The following is a 22,857-nucleotide window of genomic DNA, read 5'->3' as shown; positions in this document are numbered from 1 at the left end:
TCAAACGGATCCGAATTTAAGCCAAAATGTCCACACCTAAGCAAACACATTGAAATAGGCCACTGAGGATATAGGCCCAAATTAGATCATACTATAAAGCCTAGTTTAAAATTGGTTTGACAAAGTATCAGAGATCAATTAGCCCATCTTTGCTTTTCAGCTTTAGCCCATCTTTTCTAAGGAAATTGCTTATCTATAGAAGTGTTCTTTTCTTTTGTCGACATCTATAAAGAATTCGAAGATTTACTTTCTTTCTTTTTTGCTAAGCGAAGATACACATTTTTCGCCGGAAAAGAAAAAGATACGTATATATGTTTCGTCGTTTGCCATGGTAAGCACTATTTGGTTAAACCTTTATATTATTTCAATTGATTTGAATCACAAAATGATAGTAACCCAAGAAGACTTCAAAAGTAACGAACTTTATAGCCGCAAATAACTCCTAGCCCTCTTTGTTGAAAATCTACCTTGCTTTGCTTCAAAGCTTTTGACACAACAAATTTAAAATAAATCTAGAAAAATAGTTCCAGAGCCTTAGATGATTCAGACATCTTAGGAATGAAACATGAGGCCGCACCAGTTGCTAGCAAGAATCTCTTCTTCTTCATTGCAGACTTCAACAAGTACTCTTCTTTCTCAGATTCTTCAATCTCTTCTTCTCTCTTCAAGAACTCTTTGAACCACATCGCAGACATTTTCGGAAAACGTTTTAGCCCGTTGTTGTAATCGACGTAGAAGAGGCCATATCGGACTCCATAACCAGCGTTCCATTCACAGTTGTCTAGTAAGGACCAGGCAAAGTATCCTTCAACTTCAACTCCATCCTCCCTAAACAACAAAACATTAATCATCAGTAAGAAGCTAAGTATAGGGTTACAATACAGTTTCTTGAATGTCAAATGAACACTTACTGGATGGCTTGTTGTATGCTTTGGAGATGTTTCTTGTGGTACTCTGTCCTTTGGAGATCCATCAAGTTAGATAGCTTTGGTTTTTTCTCATAATCCATATCACAGTGTCCTGAACAATTTTAACAAGGAAAGAGAGAGAGTTAGTAAACCATATTTCACGAAATAAATGAGTAAAACAATCTTGGTAGCTTAGTATAAAGTTATTACCGTTTTCAGTGATCATGAACTTAGGGCTTTCGTATTTATTTTTAGCATAATTTAGAAACTTTCGAAGCCCTTGTGGGTATAGAAAGTCCCATTCTGAACCACCTCTTACTCCCAACGTCTGTCCTGCTTTGTTTTGTTCTGTTCCAATAGAAATAAAACTTGTGAGACAAAGCCTTGAGAAACTAGTAAACCCTAAGTTGCTTGTGAGCCAAGAATTGAATAAAGCCCTATATAATATGATAAAAAAGTATACTTACTTCTCCATTCGATGCGTGCATCTGATCTCCAATTTGGAGTATTATGGTCTACTTCAGGAATACTTTTAACGTAGAAAGCACTATAATAATTCACCCCAACGAAGTCAAAAGATCCCCTTAGCTTCTTGGATTGTGATGTGGTAAATGAGGGTAATCTTTTTCCGATGGATTTTTTCATCACTTCTGGGTAATCTCCGTACACAGTTGGATCCATATGCCTGTTTATTAAAGAAAAATCCCAAAAATATTATTAGAAAATTAACAAAGAACGTATGGTGTATATATTCTCATGTCAAGAACGTGTGTGTGTTATTTGAAGAAAAAAACACTAACCATCCGAACATGAATTCCATGGCTCGTTCACATGCTTCTTTGTCATCAGGGCAGTTCGAGTCATAAGGCTCAAACCACACGGGACAATGCGCAATACCAATCTTGCCATCTTTACACTGGGGTTCAAACAAAAGCAATATATATTTTCAGTAAATATGTTTCAACGAAGACTTAAAAGTGCTTTATGAAAGAAATCAAATGTATTGGATCCTTACTTTGGGGTTGTTTCTGAAGACTTCAACGGCTTCTGCGTGAGCCAGAAGTAGATTGTGACTAACAGTATAAACCTCGAGGCCAGATTGTCCAGCCACAGCTGCCTCATTCATGTACTTGGAGGCACGTCCAGGTGCTTTTCTTCCTGTATCATAGCCACCAATGCTATAGACCCATGGCTCGTTTAGTGTAACCCACAACTTCACACGGTCGCCAAATTCTTCGAAGCATAAGGCCGCAAAATCTTTGAAATCATCACTGCAAGATGGTTGTTTTTATGCATATTAGAAACATTGATTTGAAAAATATAATTTGAAAGTAATGTACATTCAGTTTTAATCACTTACACAGCTTGTTCGCTTAGGAATCCATTGTATTCATCTTCAAGAGCTTGAGGAGTATCCCAATGAAATAATGTAGCGAGAGGTGTGATTCCTGTTCATACATATTATAATCACGTTATAATATTTCAATCTAGAATATTAAATTTATGAGAGAATAGTTAAATACCGTTAGCTAGGAGTTCATCGATGAGATCGTTATAGAAATTGATTCCTTCTTGGTTCACTCCCTTGCTTTTCTTTCCAACTATTTAAAAAAACAAGGATTAGATCTCTATTGAATTGTTTGAAAACTCACTCGTTAATATGTTCAGTAAGAAGAAATATGTTTATATATATATGAGTTAAGAATTTACGAGGCAAAATACGAGGCCAAGAGATAGAGAATCTGAAAGCATCCATGTTAATATCTTTCATTCTCTGGATGTCTTCCTTGTAATGGCTATAGAACTCGACTGCTTTGTCCGCGTTAGAATAGCAATTTCTCTCTGCACAAGTTTCATTTTTATGTTAGTTTCACGATATCATAATAAAGTACTATCAAGATATATAAACCTATATAAGAAAAAATAAAATAAAATTGGTTTTGTATACAAACCTGGATATTTGCGGACAAATGTGTCCCAAACACTCTCTCCACGAGGAGCTTCGTTTATGGCTCCTTCATATTGGTAAGCGGATGAGGCTGTCCCAAAGAGGAAACCCTCCGGAAAGTCAGAACGGCCGAACGAGTTTTTCTTCGAGAAAGTGTTCCTCTTTCTATAAATATTATGTAAGAAAAATTAGAAAATGGTTTTTTCAAAGATAAACTTATTTGCAGAGCCTCATGGTCGTGTTGAAGTTTGATCACTTACTGCGTCATTGTTTATAAAAGATTTATAATCTGTTTAGTCTTTTGGGGAGAAACCTTTTAAATCTGCACAGAAATATACATAAGATTATGAGTTAAAAGATATGAAAAAATCGTTTACATAACTTTGATATATAATAGGAGAATAGTATACCGATTGGAAGATCCTTTGAGTTCTTTTAAATCGAATGGAGCTGGGTTATTTGTCTAATATGAAAGAATGAAATGATTTGTTTTGTTCTTGCGAAATAAATAAATGAATGAATCTTTTTTTTTTCAAAAGAATGTAGAGATTGTTGAGTTGTGAGAGAAGTGATGAGATATGTTGAGGTATATATAGGCAAAGAAATTTGCTAATGTATGCGCAGGAACGTAGAAAATTCATAGTTTAGTCAAACTAGTTGCCACTGTGCATCATTTATTTCTTTGGGTCAAATAATCTACTCCAGCTTATAAGAAGAAAAAAATGAAATAAAATAATAATGGTCGCTATTCGCTTGCGGTCTTGCGCCGTGCCATATTGAACCAACTAGATTACTCCTATATTGACTTCTTCTAAAATATGAACAGAGACATTAATTAATACATTGCCGGGGAGATTCCTTTGCTAGAGTTTCCTTGTATATGACTGGTTTTAATTTCCAAATTTTGACAAAATTTTATTAAATATCAGAGATGCAGTTGCCATTCCATATTCGACAATCTAATACCTATATTTTGATTCTTTTGATTTTTTGGTATTAAAGTATTAATAATTGATGAATGATTCATTCAAATTTCATTTTTTCCTTCTCCGTTTGAGTTTTGCTCCTTCTCATTTTCATCCTTTTCATTTTCAAAATAATTACACAACTAAAATCAGATTTAAAATGGACTAGCTAGTTTGATATGTGGTTGGTCCATTGTGTTTAAAATACGTGATAATAAAATATATCGTTCATTGAAAAATATTTTTAAGTATGATCTAGTTGGATTTTCTAATATTTTGAATTTTAACCAAATAAAATGTAGGTTAAATTTTATGACTTTTATTATTAAACTGCTCATGTAAATATTTTTCTCATTTACGAACAAATTATTAACAAATATCCGAAGTAATACAGCTAATAATTTTATTTGTTGTTATCCGTTTCGTGATAATTGAAATGACAATTTCCGTTTCATTATCACTTTTTATAGCAAGTTACAACATACAAACGTACAATTCCTTCATAACAAAATTGTTGTTTTTAAATACAAAATAAAATAAGAATCTCATTAACATTTAATCTTTTGTTTGGTTTTCTTTTTCTTTCTAGACATCTAAGATACTTTCATTAATGAGAAACAGACACTAAGTTTTTTTTTTTTTGTCACGGGCGGTCTCCGGAATCCCAGAGGACTCGAACCCAGATGCCTTGGGATCCCAGACACTAAGTAATCCTCATAAAATACATTTGGAATTAAGCTAGGCAAGTAACATAATGGTGATAAATAATACTACTACAGTATACCCTCGTTCCTTTTCGAACAAAAAAAAATATTTTAAGTTTTCACACATATTAAAAACATATTATATTTTAAATGTAGATGCATTATTTTTTGTTATTAACTATTCTCATAACTTCAGCCAATATAAATTCAATAAACACAATTTTTTTTTTTGTAATTTACCATTATTACACATAAAATACATTAAAATGTATATTTGAAATAAATATTTTTATAAAACATGTATATTTTCCATAACAGAGGGAGCATTTGAATAACTTTGCTACTTTCCACCATTGTTATGCCAATTCACATTTTTTGTAACATATGTACGTGTCAGTACGTATACTCTGTTGCATTCTTCTTTTTTTTTTTACGGCAAATTTAATTTTATTAGAATGATAATAAGATGTCTGAATACAAAGTATTGATTAACCAACCAAGAGGGTGAAATTTACAATTTTGGAAAATATTATTTTGAGGTCCTGTCCGAGCCAACAGGTGAGCAGCTTGATTGACTTGGCGTTTAACAAAACCGAAATTGCGACGACGGAAGTCTTTCACTCCGGCAATTCAAATCTTGTATCAGGTTATGGATTGAAATATCTGATCTCTTGCCATTGATGGCTTGGACTAAACCCTCTGAAATCCTTTTCAAATAAAACATTAGTAAAACCCGCTATCCATACATTTCGCATTGCTGATAATCAGGCTTTAACTTCTCCAAATACGCTGAACCCCACATTGTAGCATTCCCATGGCAATCTAGGACAATCCAGAGTCGACCCGTATACTCTGTTGTATTAATTTGGGATCAATAGTTAAAACGTGATCTCTCTTTTTGGGTTAAATACAAACACGAGCTGCCATTATATTTATATATAGCAACGAGTAGATGTAACAGTGTATCGCGCATGTGAACGTGTGTATGCCCCCAGATCCAATTGCTTAAAATAACAAGGAAATGGAAACTGGCTTTTTCACAAGACTTGCGTTAAGAAAATTATTTATGTTAACCTGAGTCTATAGATAGTTTTTGTCAAAAAGTTGAGCAAAGACTTGGACTTTATATGGTTTAAAAAAACTCTTCACTTTTTAAGTCAATATAATGACTTAGTAATTAATTGGGCTGAATCTTATACCATCCCTCCAATAAATTATACTACTAATATAAGTAGCGACTTGTCGACAAAAAAAAAAAAAAAAGTAGCGACTTTTCATCACGTGTCATAATTTCACATTGGTAACGAGGCTGGAAAAGTATGCACCCTTTTTTTTTGTGCTTAAAAGTATGCACTCTTCCGTTTCAAATTTCTCCGTTCCCTTTTTTTTCTTATACAAAATTACAAACTTACCTCCAAAAATAACTTGAGACTAGATTATAAAACGTTGAAAAATAGACTAGTCAATAATTCTGAACATATAGTCTATATCAACATGTGATCGTCAGGGTAGGACGTTCGTACGCACGTAACTAGATGATGATTACACAATCTATACTAGACTTAATCAACCAATTAACGTGAAGGCCATCTAACTTTTCTTTTCATAAGGGATACGGCCATGTGATTTTTGCCGGACAAATAAGGGACCTGCAATTTTTCTGAACAAACAAAATTATAACATTTTAGAACAGTTAGATGAAAAAGTTATTATGATTCTATATACGTAAATATATCATAATTTAGAAAACAAAACAACTCATTTGTTGTTCTCATTAGCTCATTGCTTAAGCATGCATGGTAGGTAGAATTAACGGTCGTATAAAAACGTATACTATTTAAATTTCACAAAAAGCGTATACTATTGTACTGTATACAATCTATAACGCTTTTCAATTAATTTCCAGTACAAGTGGCAACGTCATCTTGGTGATCACATTAGATATTCCATGTACAAGTATTTGTGCATTATAGATTGCATGCATTGTTGTAGATTGCACAAGCTGGGTGTATGAAGCCGACATAAATTAGATGAAGCATTTATTATTAAGTTGAATAGTAAGCTCAAAACAGTCAAGGAAAGTGGTGCCAGGTCCGTGGAACAACTTTCAACACTGCCAACCATCTCAAACTCTCTTATTTCGTAGAAACCGCATATAAATTGGGATATTTCGTAAGCATGTCCAAAAAATTGGGATATTTCGTGAAGTTCCTACCACAATGTTTTGAACTTTACCTAGTAATAACAATAACAATAATTTGGGTTTGTATATGCATAAACATTTGGCATGCAACCTTTTTTTTTTTTTTTTTGTAACTGGCATGCAACCTTTTTAGACGCATTATTAGTAGTGGAATCCAACTTGGCATTTGGAATTTTCTTCGTTTCATAATACTTTTGTTGTTGTGGCAAGGGGTTTTCTCGATCTTTTTGCAAATTTGATAAATATGGCTATTATATTGTATTTAATTGATTTACGAAACTGAAAAGTGTCATTGTATAGTTTTCATAGAGACTAGACACCAATAAAAATCCTACTTAACCAAGCGAGTACGGCCCAGTGGTCTTGAGAGAACTTTGGCTCCAATACGGACCCGGATTCGAATCCCGCTAGCTACCGTCGATTAAAATGAGGTGAAAAAAACGGTCTTTCAAGATACCTTCTGCAGAAGTGTACATAAACGCTAATCGGGTTCCCTCCGGGGTGTCCGGATTATCAGGATTATCAAAAAAAAAAAATCTACTTAGTAATACACTAAATAAATTGTTTTCTCTAATCAATAAAACTTGATTTCTTTCGAAATTTTACATTAGAAAGCCAAAGACATTCTTATAAAACAAAAAAAATAACTGAAAGTTATATATTCCAGTGAAATGGTTGGACTAGTTTTAAGTGTTTCTCTATCTTGTGCGAATACCTACAAAGCACTGGTAAAATCCAAAGCTAGAACATTATGCATTTAATTATACTAGAAGTTTTACTACGCTACGCGCGGTTTGTTCGTTTATAATTTTAATGATAAATATATCTGTATTAATAAAATATAAATTTACAAAAAAAATGTTTCAAATGCCTTTTTACGTTGTCAATAGTGTATTTATAAGGTAATAGTAGTAAACTGTGAATTTAAAAGAAATCATTTGTGTTTATTGAACTTGAGTGGCTAAAATTTGTGGAAATAGAAAACTTTAAAATAATAAAATTATAATCAAAATTTAAAATGCTTTTAATATGTGTGAAACCCCAACAACATAAATTAATACTTGGAAAATTAATAACCACTATAAATTTAAAAAACTTCTGAGTTGAGCTAATATAAAATATGACACAATTTAATAATCAATATATTGTATATTTTGTTTTCTATTCACAGTAAAGTTTATATTTAGTTTTATTAATATTTCTAAATATTTTGATGTTATTTTCATTTTACACCTAAAATCCATTTACATTTATTGTATATCCTATATAATCGAATAAGAACAATATATAATTTGTATCTATAAAATTTAATCAATACATATACCGTGAAATCATATGTTCTTCATATATTTACATTAAACATAGTAACATACATTAAAATATATAACTCTAAAAAGGAATTTTTGGTAAATTAATAAAATATGAGAACCCTAACATTATTAATTTATAGAGTTTTTTACTGTAAGTTTTTGAAATGGAGGAAGTATAAATTAAACCTCAAGGTTTAATATAAACGAATTTTATTTTGTGTTATATTATATCATTTACTTGTTTTGATATAATATTTGGAAAATTAGAGTGAAAGGTTTTGAAAGATAATATTTTTTGTTTAGAATATCATTAATTTATATTTTTTATATAATTTATATGTAAACATAGTTACAGTTTCTATTAATCTTTTGGGAATCATGTTTAAACTGTATTAAGAGTTCAAATACTCTATATTTATAAAAGTTTTAATATTTTTATTATTTTTGTATATCATATATTTTTATACATCATCTGATTTAATTTAAAATTATTATTTAAAGAATAGGTTAATAATCTTAATTTCATATACATAAATATTTTCATAAATGTGTGATCCTTTTGAATATATAAATAAATCTGCAAATTTTATGACCAATACGGATGATTCAATAAATATTTAAATTTTGAAGCTATAATCTTTTTTCAATAATATATTTTGATATTTATTATTTTATAAATAATTTTTTATAGTATTATAAAAATGTGAATTTCGTAGGAGATTTCAATATTTAGCGTAGAAACATATCTATATTATTAAAACGAAAGTATTTTTTGGTCATGTTTGGAAACATGGATAACAGTATAAATGAAAATTGTTTGGAAACATGCATAGTAGTATAAATGAAAATTGTTTGGAAACATGAGTAACAGTATAAACGAAAATTGTTTGAAAAAAGAAGTATAGTGTCATTTTAGTAATTTCATTAATATAATTACATTAATTGTATTTCCATATTTCACTCAGTTTAACAATTTCATTAATTATATTACCTTAACAATACATCACATCATTAATTATATTACCATAATAATAATAGTGCAGTTTTTTTATTTATTAGTTAATCAACATTACCTTTGCGCCAATTATAAAATAAAAAATGAAAATAACTGAGTTTTGCATATGGTTAAACGTTCAATTTAGTTTGTTTTACTAAAAAAAATTATTTTAGTTTCAATCGATGGAAAATTACGTAGCCAAAAACATAATTCAAAAACATGTTTTGTATTGTTTTGTATATAAAATAATAACTTAAATCAAAATAATAAAAATCTAGTACATTTATTTTCACTTAATTTTTCACTCCATATAATTATTTTACTAAATAAAAAATTATGTCTATCTTACTTAATTTAGCCAAACACATAGTAAGAGTCTTTTTATTATTTTATAAAATAAGTTAGGCATGAATATTGGATCCATTTAGGTACATGTTGTTTTTTTTTTATATCACTTTTTTTTTTAAATTAGGCTCCCTGAATATTATAAATTTATGTGTGGATTTTGAGTTGAGTCTTTTGGGTCTGGATGAGTTTGGTTCTCGTGTATATGAACCTAAAAATATCTAGATAACAAATGTATTTGAAACGGGTTCGGATATTTGGAACAAAAATAACCATATTACCCGATTCGGTCGAGATCTTTTGTGTACAATTAGTTATATTACGACTCTTCTAAAATATATAATATTATTTATGGAAAATAAATATCAATATATAAAAATGTAAAAATTAATATCCGCGTGGATCAATCTCTGGTTTCCATTATTATTCTAGACTCTTAAGTTAATTATTAAACAACTTAAGATAGAGTTGGAATAGCTAGAAGCAAATCAGAAATTTTCTATTAAAATTTAAGCATTCTCAAAATGCATTGAGTAGTGATTCTCTAACGTAAATTGATCTTTACGCAAACTTATTTGGTATAACACTATAAATAAACTATGGACAAATCTAATGGTATGTTAATAGACATGAGGTAACAATTAAAAAAAAATTGTAATGCTATTTAATGAGCATAATCAAAAGCCATAAACACATCTGTTATTTTTACAATCTTTCAGAATTAATTTGGTTACGGAATTGTACTTCTAATGAAACAGAACGCAACATATTATCATATATAGGAAGAAGTGAAGATCTTGTAATGCTTTAATCATTCTCAACAGCCTAATACTGTAACTGTAAAACTAAGAGAGACTCAGAAAATTATGATTCAGTAGGGAAAGTGATGTTTGCTTTTCTTAACCCCAAGTATGGATCCGACTTCAGAAGCTGTCCCCTCTCAAGCTGTTTAAATCATTACGAAAAGACTAACAAAAAGGTATAACTATGAGCACGTGGCCAGTTCATAAAACACACAACAAAACAATTCAAACACATATATATATTTTTTCATTTGAGTGAGCCCGCTCACTATAATGTTATAAGTCCAGACATTGAAAAACTCACTGGAAGTGACTTTAAGTGGCAGGATCAGGTAATAATTTTTGTGGGCCGTTGAAAATTTCTTACCGTGCTTTCTCTTGCTTGATTGTCAAATAGATCTGTTTTCGATGGCTTTTTATGAACACGTCATAATTTTAGAAGGTGTCTCTGAGGGACATTTAGGTAAACAGCCGTAGACCTTCCACTTGTCCTTTAAAAGTGTTAACCATCAGTGGATCTGTTAATAACGTAAGAAAGGTTCTATTAACTAAATACAATCATTGATCTCTGTGACGTGATCGTTAGCTAAATGACCTAAACATGAAAACTTCGTCATCTATTGCACATAGAAAGAACATTTTTTAAAAGCAAACATTTTTAGAGAAACTGGATTGCAGGAGATACATACCAGAGGAGGAAGCGCAATCCAAGACGAACTTCCAAGCGTTATTGAATCTTCTTGGGTGACAGATTAATCCACATAGATGGGATTGGACCGAAACAAATAATATCACAACATCAGAGTTTCATTGAAGATCTAAGGCCTTCGACTTTGTAATGCAATTTGTTGTATGGAGGTCGTAGATCGTTATTCGATGAAAGCTTTGATGTAGGGTTTATATCAGAGGAGAAAGAAAAGGAGATGAAAGGATAAAATATCTTTATTAAGATAGGTATAAACAACAAAATTGAATGAGCGTGACTGGATGGTGGTGATAACTCCACATAAACGTTGGATCGCAAAAGTCGGAAACGATGATCGTGAATATGAAGAGTCGGAGACGGCTTAAGGCGCAAAGTGTTTGTAAAAACGTTTGGGCTGGTTAAAAACGGGCCATGGCTTATTTATATATTGAACCCACATGAATTGATTTTCGAGTAACAAAACAATGATGTGGCGATTTGGAAGCTTTCTACTGACTGATTTTCCGATCCGACGTAGCATAACTCAAAAGGCTTCATATTTCTTTTTTAGTATTATAAGATTTTTTTCTCTGATAAAAGATGTGAGCAGACCCAAAATAAATAAGAGCCTTACTGGAAAATGAGCTAGAACCATTATTAAATTTAACGTTTTGGGCCTTGAATCTTTTGCCATGGACAATTTTAAATCTTAAATGTTCCGAAAGTATGGTATTTGTCAAACTAATAAAGAAAACTGATAGCATAATGTCTACAACCATATACTACCTGAAGGAAAACATTGGTCAAAGAAAAACTAAACTTGCAAATTATAAGAATTCCGACATGATCTATGAATCCTCATAAACACTGATGTTATGAGGATTGATGAATATTATGGCATATCAAATGTACAATACCTAACCACAATAAATCATCAATTTCATCTTCTGTTTCGTTTCTTTGGCTGTTGATTGTCTTTCCCTGACTCCCTACCTGCATCAGTAACTTCCTCTGCTTCTTTCTTTGATTGCTTTCGTTTAGATGAACTCTTGTTACTGTTATTCTCTACATCAACCTTCTTTTTGCCCGTACTGTTACTCCTCAGCTCCCTCGGTTTCGCTTTACTGTTCTGTTTCTTTACGTTTCCAGCACTCTTCTTCTGATCTTTACTCGTTGTTTCTTTTACTTTCTGTGGAGAATTCGTTTTTATTCTTTTCAAGAATTCAGCTACACTCTTCTTCTTCTCTGATGCTGCCACTGCTCTCTTCTTCTCTGTCTTTGGAGTCTCTTCTTTGTCACCATCATCATCATCATCACTCGACGAATCTGTTTTTTGTTTCTTGTTATTTTTGGCTCGTCCCATTTTGGTATTCTTGGCAACAACTTCTATACCATTGCTCGTTCTCCTCGAGCTTCTTGCAGCAGTAGTCAGAGTCTTCTCCTCTGAAACTTCTCGAGTCTTCTTCTCATCCTTTTGTTTTAGCCTTGAAGAAGGAAGTGTCTTTGTCAAAGCAGAGCTCTTCTTCTCACATGCAACGAGAGGAGGAGCAGACGGTTTCTGTCTAGAAACCAACGATAGCGCATCCGTTTTGATGACACTGTGAATCGATGTTCCGTTTCTTTTCTTCATTTCGGTTGAGACGAGGGTTTTTAACTCTTGTGCAGCCATGTATTCTGAGGAAGATGTAGGAAAGAAAACGATGGCGTTTGTGAAGAGAAGCTTGAGGTCTCTGTAAAAAGAGAGACTTGAAGAAACATAAGATCCTTTCTCCATCTTCTTCTCTATTGTTTTAATGTCCAAATGCTGCCTTATCAATCCCTTGTAATTCTTCGTCTCCTGCGAGATGAAATACAAAAAGAACATCTTAACTAATGGGCTTCTGTCTACATATATAGTGTGTTAAATGCTTTTAGTCTAACGGCCCAACTAAACCCCAATAAAGTTAATAAGTTGACCATATCCTCAAGACACACGTTAAAGCCATGCTCCAACGGGAAATTGCCATGTGTCGAAGGTTATGTGACCAAATGATATAGGAGTGAAAGAAGAAAGAAAAAAAAGTCCCTTCGTCAATATCATTTCAATATAACATTCATATGATATATTTGCTACCATACGAAGAATTATATACATTTAATAGTAATAATAATGATAATAAACAATAAAGGGTTTTTTCGTAAAACTGAAACTGATGAAGGAAAAATGTGAAAAGATATTCATTTGTATAAAGTATTCTATTGATCAAATTTATCTGAGTGGTCCCAACCAAATCGGACAATGTGTGGATAATTTTATTGGTGGTTGTCCTTGAAATTTCTTAAGGGGGAAGAAGAAGAAAAAGGATACAACAAATCTACCATTATAACATAAACTATATAAACAAGATTTTAAATTTAAGGCCATATTAACAAATCATTCTTTATAAACTCTATTTATTTGGCAAGGAGATCGTTATTTAGGCTTTTAAAGAAAACATATTTTTAAGGTTGGAGTTTAGAAAAACAGAGTATAGGTTGACTATATCTAGGCCTGATTGCTTGAATATAGCCGACTAATATAACATAGAGACATTTTATTTTGGAATGAAATCATATTCATTTTAAGAAAACAATATTCTATTAATAGAATTCAATTTATTAATAGAATATGCTGTAAGTCTTAAAAGGATAAACTGTTTTTTTACTCTTTTAAAGCATGAAGAAAATTTGATAACGTAACGTGGGAAAAATAAGGTAAGATATGTACGTAAAAAAGAAGAAAATCGAGCAAAACAAGGCAATTGCTTACCTGGCTCCGAAGACGGGATTCGAACACGGATCCTTGTGGATGAGAACGAATCAGCTTAATGATTTCAACCAACGGCTGCGATTTATTCCCCGCCGTTTTAATATTGCCGCCGCTTCCTCCGCGTATACTGCTATCCTCGCCGCTCATGTATTTCTGTCCTCTCCTCGTCCTCTTCCGAGTCCCTGTGGACGTTCCTGACTCGCCTAACTCGCCGGAATGACTCATTCCCGATCTTCTACTAACCGTTCCCTCTCCCTCCTCCTCCGCCGCTTTATGAGCGGGATCTGGATTTCTCGAATTGTCTAATCGCTCATGATCGGCGATTTTATCGACGGAGGCCGTAGAGTTAGACTCGTTCATCGACCGGTGGTCAGACTCCGTCGTTCCCCGGTTTAGCCTAACCGGCTCCGTTTCGTTGTTGAGCGATCTAACCGCTTCCAGATCTGGTTTATCGTCACCATCGTTCTCCTCCTCTAGCTTCTTAACTTTTAACTGAAGCGACCTAATCAAAAACCAAAAAAAAAAAAATCAAAATTGATCTAAAACAAAAAATAAAAAAACTCAGATCCATCGGCGGAGAAGTAGAGACTCTCCCTACAATATCGACTCGTCGCGTCGCTGAACCTCACGCCGGAGCTCCGCCACGCGGAGACTCCGTAACCGCTCGACGATTTCGCCGTCTCTATCATCGGTATTTCCTCGCCCGTCGTCGTCCTCGTCGTCGTCGAACCGACGCTTGAGATCTTCGTACTTGAGCCTGCAATCATGAGCGGAGGCGTTGAGAGAGCTCCGTGACGCGACCTCCTTAGCGACGGAGTCCCAATCTTTAGAACCGTGACGTTTAGCGGCGCATGTTAACAGAAGCTCCTCCCACGTTCCCCATACTTGACTGATCTGGTTAGCGTCTCCGTTACGGTTGTTATCAGAAGCACTGCAACTGTTAATATTATTAGCATATTCGTCGTTCATGCCGTTTGATGTTACTGCGGTGTCTTCTTCCCTCGTCATCTTCTCCGTTCACTAGCCTAAACCAAAAACAACACGCTCGCAGTTTTTAGGGATATTTTTTTCAATTTTCAACTTTTTATAAAAATATTTGCTTTTGTCTTTTTTTTTTTTTTTCCAATTCAGATTTCGAAACCTTTATATACGAAATGAAAATTATTATTTTTTAGGTCTTCCTATTAGCCATTTCTCTCCTCTTCATCTGAAATGATATAAAACCTACGTACAGGATTTTTCACCTTTGCTTTACCCATTCGTGTATATATATAATGGAACAGGTCGGGTCGGGTCGATGGTTCAGGCCTTCAAGGAGGAGAGGAGGAAGGTAGATATATTTACTGGAACACCCCTCATGGTTTAGTGGAAATGGAATGTTCGTTTTCATCCTTGTTGGTAAGTGTGTGGTTTGGGCATGTAATTTATCGACTTCAAAGAAAGATGGGCTTCAAGCTATGTCTTGGGCATTCAGTGGACCGAATCGGATCCAGTTTATGGATTGAACCGGGATTGGCCCACCTAGTAAGATTGTTTTATAAGATATGAATACTTTTGATAATAAAAATTACATATAAGGTACACATAGGTTAAATATATACGCATTTAGTAGACACACGAACGATTGTATCATAAAGTTACAGACAGGGCTTGGTGGGTCTCATGACATGATTTCAATTTTTTTAATTAAACCCATCACTATATGATATAATCCACACTCAGATGCACAAAAGTTAAAGAGTAGGATTCAACGACTCCTCTTCCTCTAGTCATATTATGTTTAGTGTGCGACCTTGTACCCGTAGTTTGCTCCTTGACTCAAGACCAATAAACGCAAATGCATGGATTGGGGGCTTGAGTCGCTTGACGTATGAGCCACTTGGGTTGGCTTGGTTGCCAAAGTTGTGGATAATAATAATAACAATGTATTTGTTAGAGATGGATTTTGCTCACGTTCAAACATGCATTCAAGTTGATAAAGGATTTAAAAGAAAATCTTTGCCGATTTTAAAAGAACAAAATGGGAAAAATATTTGTCGACATAAAAATCATAAAAGGGAATGAATGTCTCCGCCGATCCAAAGGAGGATCTAGGTCATTAGAGAAGGTAAACACATACATTATTCAAGACTTAAGACTACATGAGTTTAGGTTTTTTTTGGTCAAGTTTCAAAGGTTTTTGCCGTGATCTAGGGTTTAGGATGTTTTTTTCAATGACCTAACTAGCTTTCGACGATCTAATCAAACTCAAAAGTTTAAATCCACCATCGAATTCTTAAATCTTCAGATAGGATCCGAGAAATACGGTTTATTCAATTGTTGGCACTTTAGAATGCACCAAGAACAAGATACCATGTAGCAAATACGGTTTTATTCAATTGTTTGAAGAACCAATAAGAAAACTCTGAATAATGACGGATAATCTTTCTAAAATATGCTAAAAGATCCTCAAACGGGAGGGAAGGCTGGTTTGGTGAGAGAAAGAGACTGAACCTTGACCAACACGGTAGGGGTTAACTCAGCAGCTCAAGCGCATGAAGTTATCGAGCCAGTCCATGTTTACACTCTTCGGCCTCTTAAGTGGTAAACCAAAAGAGCTCGGTCCAATATCAACTGAAACCAAAATAAAATGAGAAGATAAGCTTGATCGAGTTTATGTTGTGATGGCTCTAACGATCTCTACTTAATGTGGATTTATCTATAGCACCTGTGAGCAGATTCCAAGACTCCCTTGAGACGCCAAAAAAGAACCGTGTAGTATCTATATTTGACACGCACACAAATGTCATTATATTTAGCTAATATAATGTCCAAGCCCTGTGACAAAAAAAAAAGAAAAAAAAAAAAAGCCCAAGCCTAGTCACACTTAAATGAGATAGTGAAAAACCTACCTTGCTTCGGTTAGACCATAATAGTTCAGCAGCACTCCGCTGTGAGCATCAACGTTACGCCAAGGGTTTTTGACCTATAAAAGCGGTTTCAAGATTCACAAACCCAATGAGAACGAGAAAGCTGGAAGCAGATGAAGTGGTAATGGAAATATAGTACCTTTCCTAGCTCGGTGGCACAACTTCATAAAGCTTTGACACCTATAGAGTTTTGATGAATGATTTGTGAGCCAGTGACAGTGATCACTACAAATGCAAGAGCATAATGGAAAATTCAAATAAAAAGTTACCAGCTGAAAAAGAGGGTCATCAGGTAGATGCTTCAAGGCGAACTCTCTTTAGCACACGTTCTCGAAAATCATTCATAGAAAATGGAAACATTCATATTTAGAAAGATCTCCAACCACTAGAACCAAAATTTCCCATCTCAAACTGAAACATGAGTACGTAAAAACCTAAAAGTTACCAAGTCGGAACAACCATCTCACGGATTTGCTAACTGAAGATTGCTTCATCTCCTATATACTAGATCCGATCATTAATTGATTCTCATAAAGAGCAAAAGTTAACACGAATCTAAGACGTTATAATGTTAACTCACGACTTGAGACCGAAGCATTGAAATGGCGATACGCAGTAGCGGCCCTGACCGGAAGCGGAGGAAGCTTGAGCTTCCGGCCTTCGCTTTTTAAAGTTATTTTTCAGCCAATTTCGTACAAAAATCTTTAACTAGTCTAGTGGTTAACGTAGTTATTTTGGAATGCAGGGTGACGAGTTCGGTTGACTTCAATACCATTTTCTTCTTACACATAAATTTTAATATATATATATATCATTTACTAACAATGGATTAATTAATATTTCTATTTATGAATGGGCCTTTATCTTTATAACTTGCTTCCGGTCTGTAAATATTCAAGGCCGGCACTGGCGATACGCCTCGGAGAAACACCATTCTTCAAAACTCACACCTGATCACCATTTTTACTCAAACAAAACTCATCCGATAGGGTTTGAAACAAAACGAATAAACTAAATGAAGGTAACCATGGAAACTAGTTACCGCAGATCCGAAAGTATTCACGTTCAGTTCAGCATTGAATCGAGAGATAATGAAATTATTTGCAACCTTGATGAGTGTTCATCAGGTACTACAACATAACCAACCCAAAACTCGGATTCTTCCTACTAAACCGGAACAATAAACTAAATGAAGAGCCAAACCAATGAGGTTATATTCTGTTCAGGTTGGTTCATTATGGGATTAACTCGATGGTTGTTTCTGTAGATTTTAGTTTTACTTTTTGGTTTTTAGATTTTGTTTTTTGGTTTTTGGTTCCTAGTTTTTTTATTTTGGTTTTTGGTTTTGCTGTATTTTTTTATTTTTCAAAAATTAATTAATACATTACTTTAAAATAATACAACAAAAAAGCAATAAATATTTAGATTTTACAATTAAATTTCTAAAAATATTGTGATTATTATTTTAAAATAAAAATATAATAACATATTTTAATTATTATATTTTTTTATAAAAACATATTATAGAAAAATATAAATAAAAAAAAAAATTACACAAAAATTTAAAAGTTTGAAACTACTTAGAATTTTTTCTTATATAATAAATACATCATTTTAAAATAAGAAAAAAAATAATCAGTACATCATTATAAAATAATAAAACAAAATAGCAATAAAATATTTAGAAGTTTCCATTAAAATTTATCAAAATATAGTGATTTTTATTTAAAAATAAAAATATATTAACCTGATTTTAAATTAATTTAATTTTAAGTATCATACTAAAATATAAACCACAAAATATCTATGAATTATACAAAATTAAAAAAAATACTTAAATTTTAAAATATTTTTAATTTTTGTTATATATGATATATTTATTTTTAACACTTGAATGGCTATTTTTCAAAACCTATATAATATATTGTATTAATATTTTTTGTTTTTATAAAATATTAGTTATTGTTTAGTGTGTCTAATAATTCTTACAGTTATTCAATAATTTTATTTATAGAAATTCATAACTAATGGTTTAAAATTAATTAATATTATATATAAATATCAAAATTTATTTACAGATATGAGACACAAATAAATTATTTTACATTATTTTTTAAATGATATCTTATCAAAAAAAAATTGTATGGAAAATTTCTCTGTATGAAATATTATTTATTTAATTATCAATACATAAATTCAGTACTTTCTATAGAAAAGAAAGAAAATTATTTTTTTATTAAAAGCCCACAAAATTTGGGTTTTGACTTTTCTTCATAAATTGGTTGAAATTTTGAAAAACTAGTTTCTCTAAATTTTTAGGAATCCATAACAAATATCTTGATTGGCAAATTAAATAGTTTTTACAAAAACAAAAACTTGATTGGATGAAAAATGATTTTTACAAAAACAAAAAACCAAAACTAAAACTAAAACCACAAACAATCAACCTATATCTCATCCAGTTCCGTGACTCGCAAGATTCGAAGCAGTTGCAACTATTCTAACGCGTAAAATAAAGGTCATTAATAAAAATAGCTGTTTGGTATATACTTAGGGTACTAGGTGATAATCTGCAACTTGCACAGAATAATATTATTAATTTTGTTATTTCTTAAGATAATAGACATTAGTTCTGTTTTATCTGGATATCGGTTCGGTTTAAGGTTAGTTTTTTGGTGAAAGGAAATATTAAAAAAAAAATTCTAAATTCCAAGAGAATTAGAATCCACACTTGTAGTGAATATTTATTTATATAGGTGATCACGTCAATGTGCACATGTATGTACGGCTGAGAAAAATATAAGTAAATTTTGATTCGATTTATTATTCTTTTGTGATTCGAACAGAAAAATCTGGATATATGTAGCTTTACGAAGCAAAGCAAATACTAATATGCAATATCTATAAAAACGAAGCAAATCACAAATACTAATATTTTTAAAAGCGGATATCCAATCTGATCCGTTATATGCATATATATACATATATTTAATGAATTAAATATATAAGTTATATAAATATTATATTTTATATAAGTCTTGCAATATTTTTATTTACTAAATTTATTAAATTAGTTATTAGTATTCAAAAGAGTAAATAAGTTTTTTTTTGTAGTAAAATTTTATTATTTTATATTATTTAGATTTTTAATTTATTTTTACGGATCGAATCAGATATCAGTTAAAAATCTAAAAATTTTCGGATATCAGGGACACCAAATATCCGGATGGCTACAAATTGAATTGTATAATTGATTATTTAGACGAAACATATCGGATCACAATACCTCCAAAACCCCGAATATTCGATTTGTGCCCACACAACCTACATGTATGTGTATGTAAAAAATATATAAAAATGGTTGATAAATATATAAAGATATCGTTTTAAGCTTAAAATATATTTGTTCAAAATAACACATGAAAAATAAAAAAATTTAAAATAAAAATAAAAATAAAAAGTAAGTTAAAATAAAATAGGGCTATACATTAGTGAATTTTTTTCAAATTGTCTTTTTATGTAATACATTTGTATAACCCGTAGAATACTGCATGTGAGTTTATATTGAAAAACGTAAAATAATATATAATGTGAACACATTTATGTAGAATTTGACTAATACGTGATACATCAGCGTATTCATTTTTAAATCCATGTAAAACTGACTGCTACGCGACGAACACATTGAACGCGTTAAATAAAAATGTTTCTTCGTATACAGGGGATCATAAAGTATATACTTATGGTAGCTGACAATTAAAAAAAAAGTATATACTTATGGTATCAATGACTTGTTTTATCGAAGAAAGTAAAAAATGTCAAGCAAATAAAATATATTTTTTTCACGAAAGAAACAAAACTTTGAAGCCAGCACAGCATTCGTTAATATATTACTTAGGTCGAATGGACGGTTTGAAATTCTTATTTCTCCAATAGTAAACTTTGCCATTATAATTTATAAAGAATATAACCATTGAATGATGTAACCCAACTATTAAAATAGTGAAGGTAGCTTTAATGATTATTTACAAGAACATTACATGTCATCTTATATATTTTTACGACAGTTCTCGTTATGTCATCCACAAATAAACTGATAATGTTATTGATTGAGATTGGAACAAATATATCAGACATCCAGAACTGAGAATACTATAGTTTTTTTTTTTTTGGTGTAAAGAGAATACTATAGTTATCCGGTAAAGAACATGATCACTTGGTTACTTTTATTTTACTTGATTCCAATAATCATATATTTATCATTCACGATGAAACAAAACAATTCCATCATCAGCAATCATCTCGCGTTTTCATATATATAAACTTGTGCAACACAAAAGTCAATCACAAATACATCAAAAAGAATAAATACACGCATGTGTGAGTACAACGTGTTACACCAATTTTAAGCTGAGTTTTTACATAAACTCAAACTTACTTCTCATGGCAAAATCAGTCCACTAAGTTAAACTCTTCAATACACACTCTTTCTTGGCAAAGGCAGTCTACCAAGTTATATCAAATGGCACCCAAAAAAATCCAAACATTTGTAAAATATATATATACAAATTATGTATATAGCCCGTACCAGCCGGTACAATGATCGTTGTCTCAATTTGGGAGTCACGATGGTCAATGTCTCAACCATGTCTTCTTACATCCCAATAACCAATAGGAATCACAATTTTAGTAGAAACCCTAAATATTAGGGCAAAGTGTGATCACTTTAGTTTTTGCACTTGAACATCAAACCATCGACTTGAGAATATGTTGTCGTCTTCGTCAAGATCAATCAAACTATCTAAATCAAAGTAAGTGTTTGTGTTCGAACCTGATCCCCATTCTTCTTTCACCATGTGGCTCCCTATGATACTGTTGACCAGCCCCGCCGTATGTTCTTGGCCGGATTCTTGAGGTGGAGGCTGTGGCGCAGGAATATTTGTCTTTTTCTTAGGACTGGTTTTGGTGATCTCCGGTTTTCCGGTCAGACTTTGGACGAGTGTACGGAAGTTCTTGACGTCAGTGTTGATAATCTCCGGCGCAAATATATGGATGATACGGATCTTAGGCTTGGTCTTGGTAATGATCTGGGAGTTCTTGTTCTTGGGAACCAAAGTTTTTGAATAATCTCCATAAAAGCTTTGATGAGGAAGATGATCAAGATCGTACTCAGCTTTCATTGAACTTCTCTCCATTCAGACAAACGAAGATATTTGGTTTTTGTTTGGATTGGATTTGAGGTTTCTTGTATTGTTTAAAGATATAATATGCAAATGTTTTGGATTATCTGCGCCTGTATAAATACACAAAATGTAGTGGATATGACGATAGAATATACAATTAAATACAATATTATTGTTGGTTGGTCAAAAAGATTAATATTATAAACATTTATTAACTACAAACTGAATATGAAAATACTCAGAAGTACAGGACGAAACAGCTATGTACTTGCACTCCATTACACATACATAACAAAATGATTTAAATAAACTGTAAATTTTCCAAGAGAATGATTTGTTTCTTTTACGCTAACACGAATTTTCCAACTGGCATAATAAAAATCAATAGATAAACCAAAAAAAAACATAAATAGATGCGTGAGCGATGTTTTATTTATGATTAAGTGGGTTGACTTAGCTTATCGACTTTACCCTGAGATGCGAATTTGACTTTGTTTTATTTTCAAGTTTGTTAACTGTCGGCATAATTAATCTTACATGGCTTCTGAAAATAGGGTTTCTTCTACTTGTAAATATCTATCTACAAAGCATTAGTTTAAGTAATTTTCTCAAGGGAATGTGAAAAACATCATATTCTTTTATAGTGATGTATGTATAACGTGGACTTTCATTATTGTCTTTGACATGGATTAGATAAAACCGGCCAAAGCTGTTTCTATGTTAAATTGTTAAGACACGACAGACACTCGTCACACGTGATATGTGCTTCAACGATTTGCAAGTGCTAGTATTTTTGTTTAGATTTTAATATTTATTCCATGACATTAACTATTCGAAGTTCAAACAAAGACAACAGCTGGTAATAATACGGAGGGGTCGCACAATTTCATTAGCCAAACTAGTAAAATTAACGTTATCGAGTTTTTTTTTATTCACAACTTGAACGTTGTATCAACCTGTTAAAGGTCAAAATTTATTTAATTCATAGAATAGAACATTATTTGACATTATATTATGCGTGTTAATTTAGTTATACAAATTTTATAGAGATTTGACTTTTAATGTAAGTAGATGTATGATATAAAGACATATTTCAGTCTTTGTATAAT

General features: G+C 32.0%; 3 protein-coding genes across 5 annotated transcripts; all 3 read right to left on the bottom strand.

Annotated features, from left to right (window-relative positions):
- Positions 1–372: 372 nt before the first annotated feature.
- On the bottom strand, positions 373–3,396 carry LOC106309726 (beta-glucosidase 27). Its single transcript, XM_013746832.1, has 12 exons — positions 3,267–3,396; positions 3,117–3,178; positions 2,861–3,021; positions 2,619–2,750; positions 2,432–2,509; positions 2,269–2,356; positions 1,924–2,179; positions 1,709–1,824; positions 1,376–1,593; positions 1,119–1,256; positions 912–1,020; positions 373–828 (listed from the first exon to the last, which is right to left on the bottom strand). The coding sequence occupies exons 2-12, from the start codon at positions 3,122–3,124 to the stop codon at positions 513–515; spliced, it is 1,620 nt and encodes a 539-aa protein (XP_013602286.1). The 5' UTR covers positions 3,125–3,178; positions 3,267–3,396; the 3' UTR covers positions 373–512.
- An 8,186-nt stretch (positions 3,397–11,582) lies between these two features.
- On the bottom strand, positions 11,583–14,915 carry LOC106307465. Of its 3 annotated transcripts, none has more exons than XM_013744430.1 (4): positions 14,901–14,915; positions 14,255–14,681; positions 13,657–14,158; positions 11,583–12,705 (listed from the first exon to the last, which is right to left on the bottom strand). In XM_013744430.1, the coding sequence occupies exons 2-4, from the start codon at positions 14,662–14,664 to the stop codon at positions 11,809–11,811; spliced, it is 1,809 nt and encodes a 602-aa protein (XP_013599884.1). In that variant the 5' UTR covers positions 14,665–14,681; positions 14,901–14,915; the 3' UTR covers positions 11,583–11,808. The 3 variants fall into 3 exon arrangements, with proteins under 3 accessions (XP_013599884.1, XP_013599883.1, XP_013599882.1); XM_013744429.1 differs by lacking the exon at positions 14,901–14,915 and adding an exon at positions 14,798–14,878; XM_013744428.1 differs by lacking the exon at positions 14,901–14,915 and having other exon boundaries at positions 14,255–14,758.
- A 5,957-nt stretch (positions 14,916–20,872) lies between these two features.
- Positions 20,873–21,805, bottom strand: LOC106311083 (VQ motif-containing protein 18). Its single transcript, XM_013748317.1, has one exon. The coding sequence runs from the start codon at positions 21,758–21,760 to the stop codon at positions 21,287–21,289; it is 474 nt and encodes a 157-aa protein (XP_013603771.1). The 5' UTR covers positions 21,761–21,805; the 3' UTR covers positions 20,873–21,286.
- Positions 21,806–22,857: the final 1,052 nt, after the last annotated feature.

The sequence above is a fragment of the Brassica oleracea genome, chromosome C8 (assembly GCF_000695525.1).
Source record: "Brassica oleracea var. oleracea cultivar TO1000 chromosome C8, BOL, whole genome shotgun sequence".
Lineage (NCBI taxonomy): Eukaryota > Viridiplantae > Streptophyta > Magnoliopsida > Brassicales > Brassicaceae > Brassica > Brassica oleracea.
Note: the sequence above shows the minus strand (reverse complement) of the source record. Positions and strands in the feature narration are given on the sequence as shown.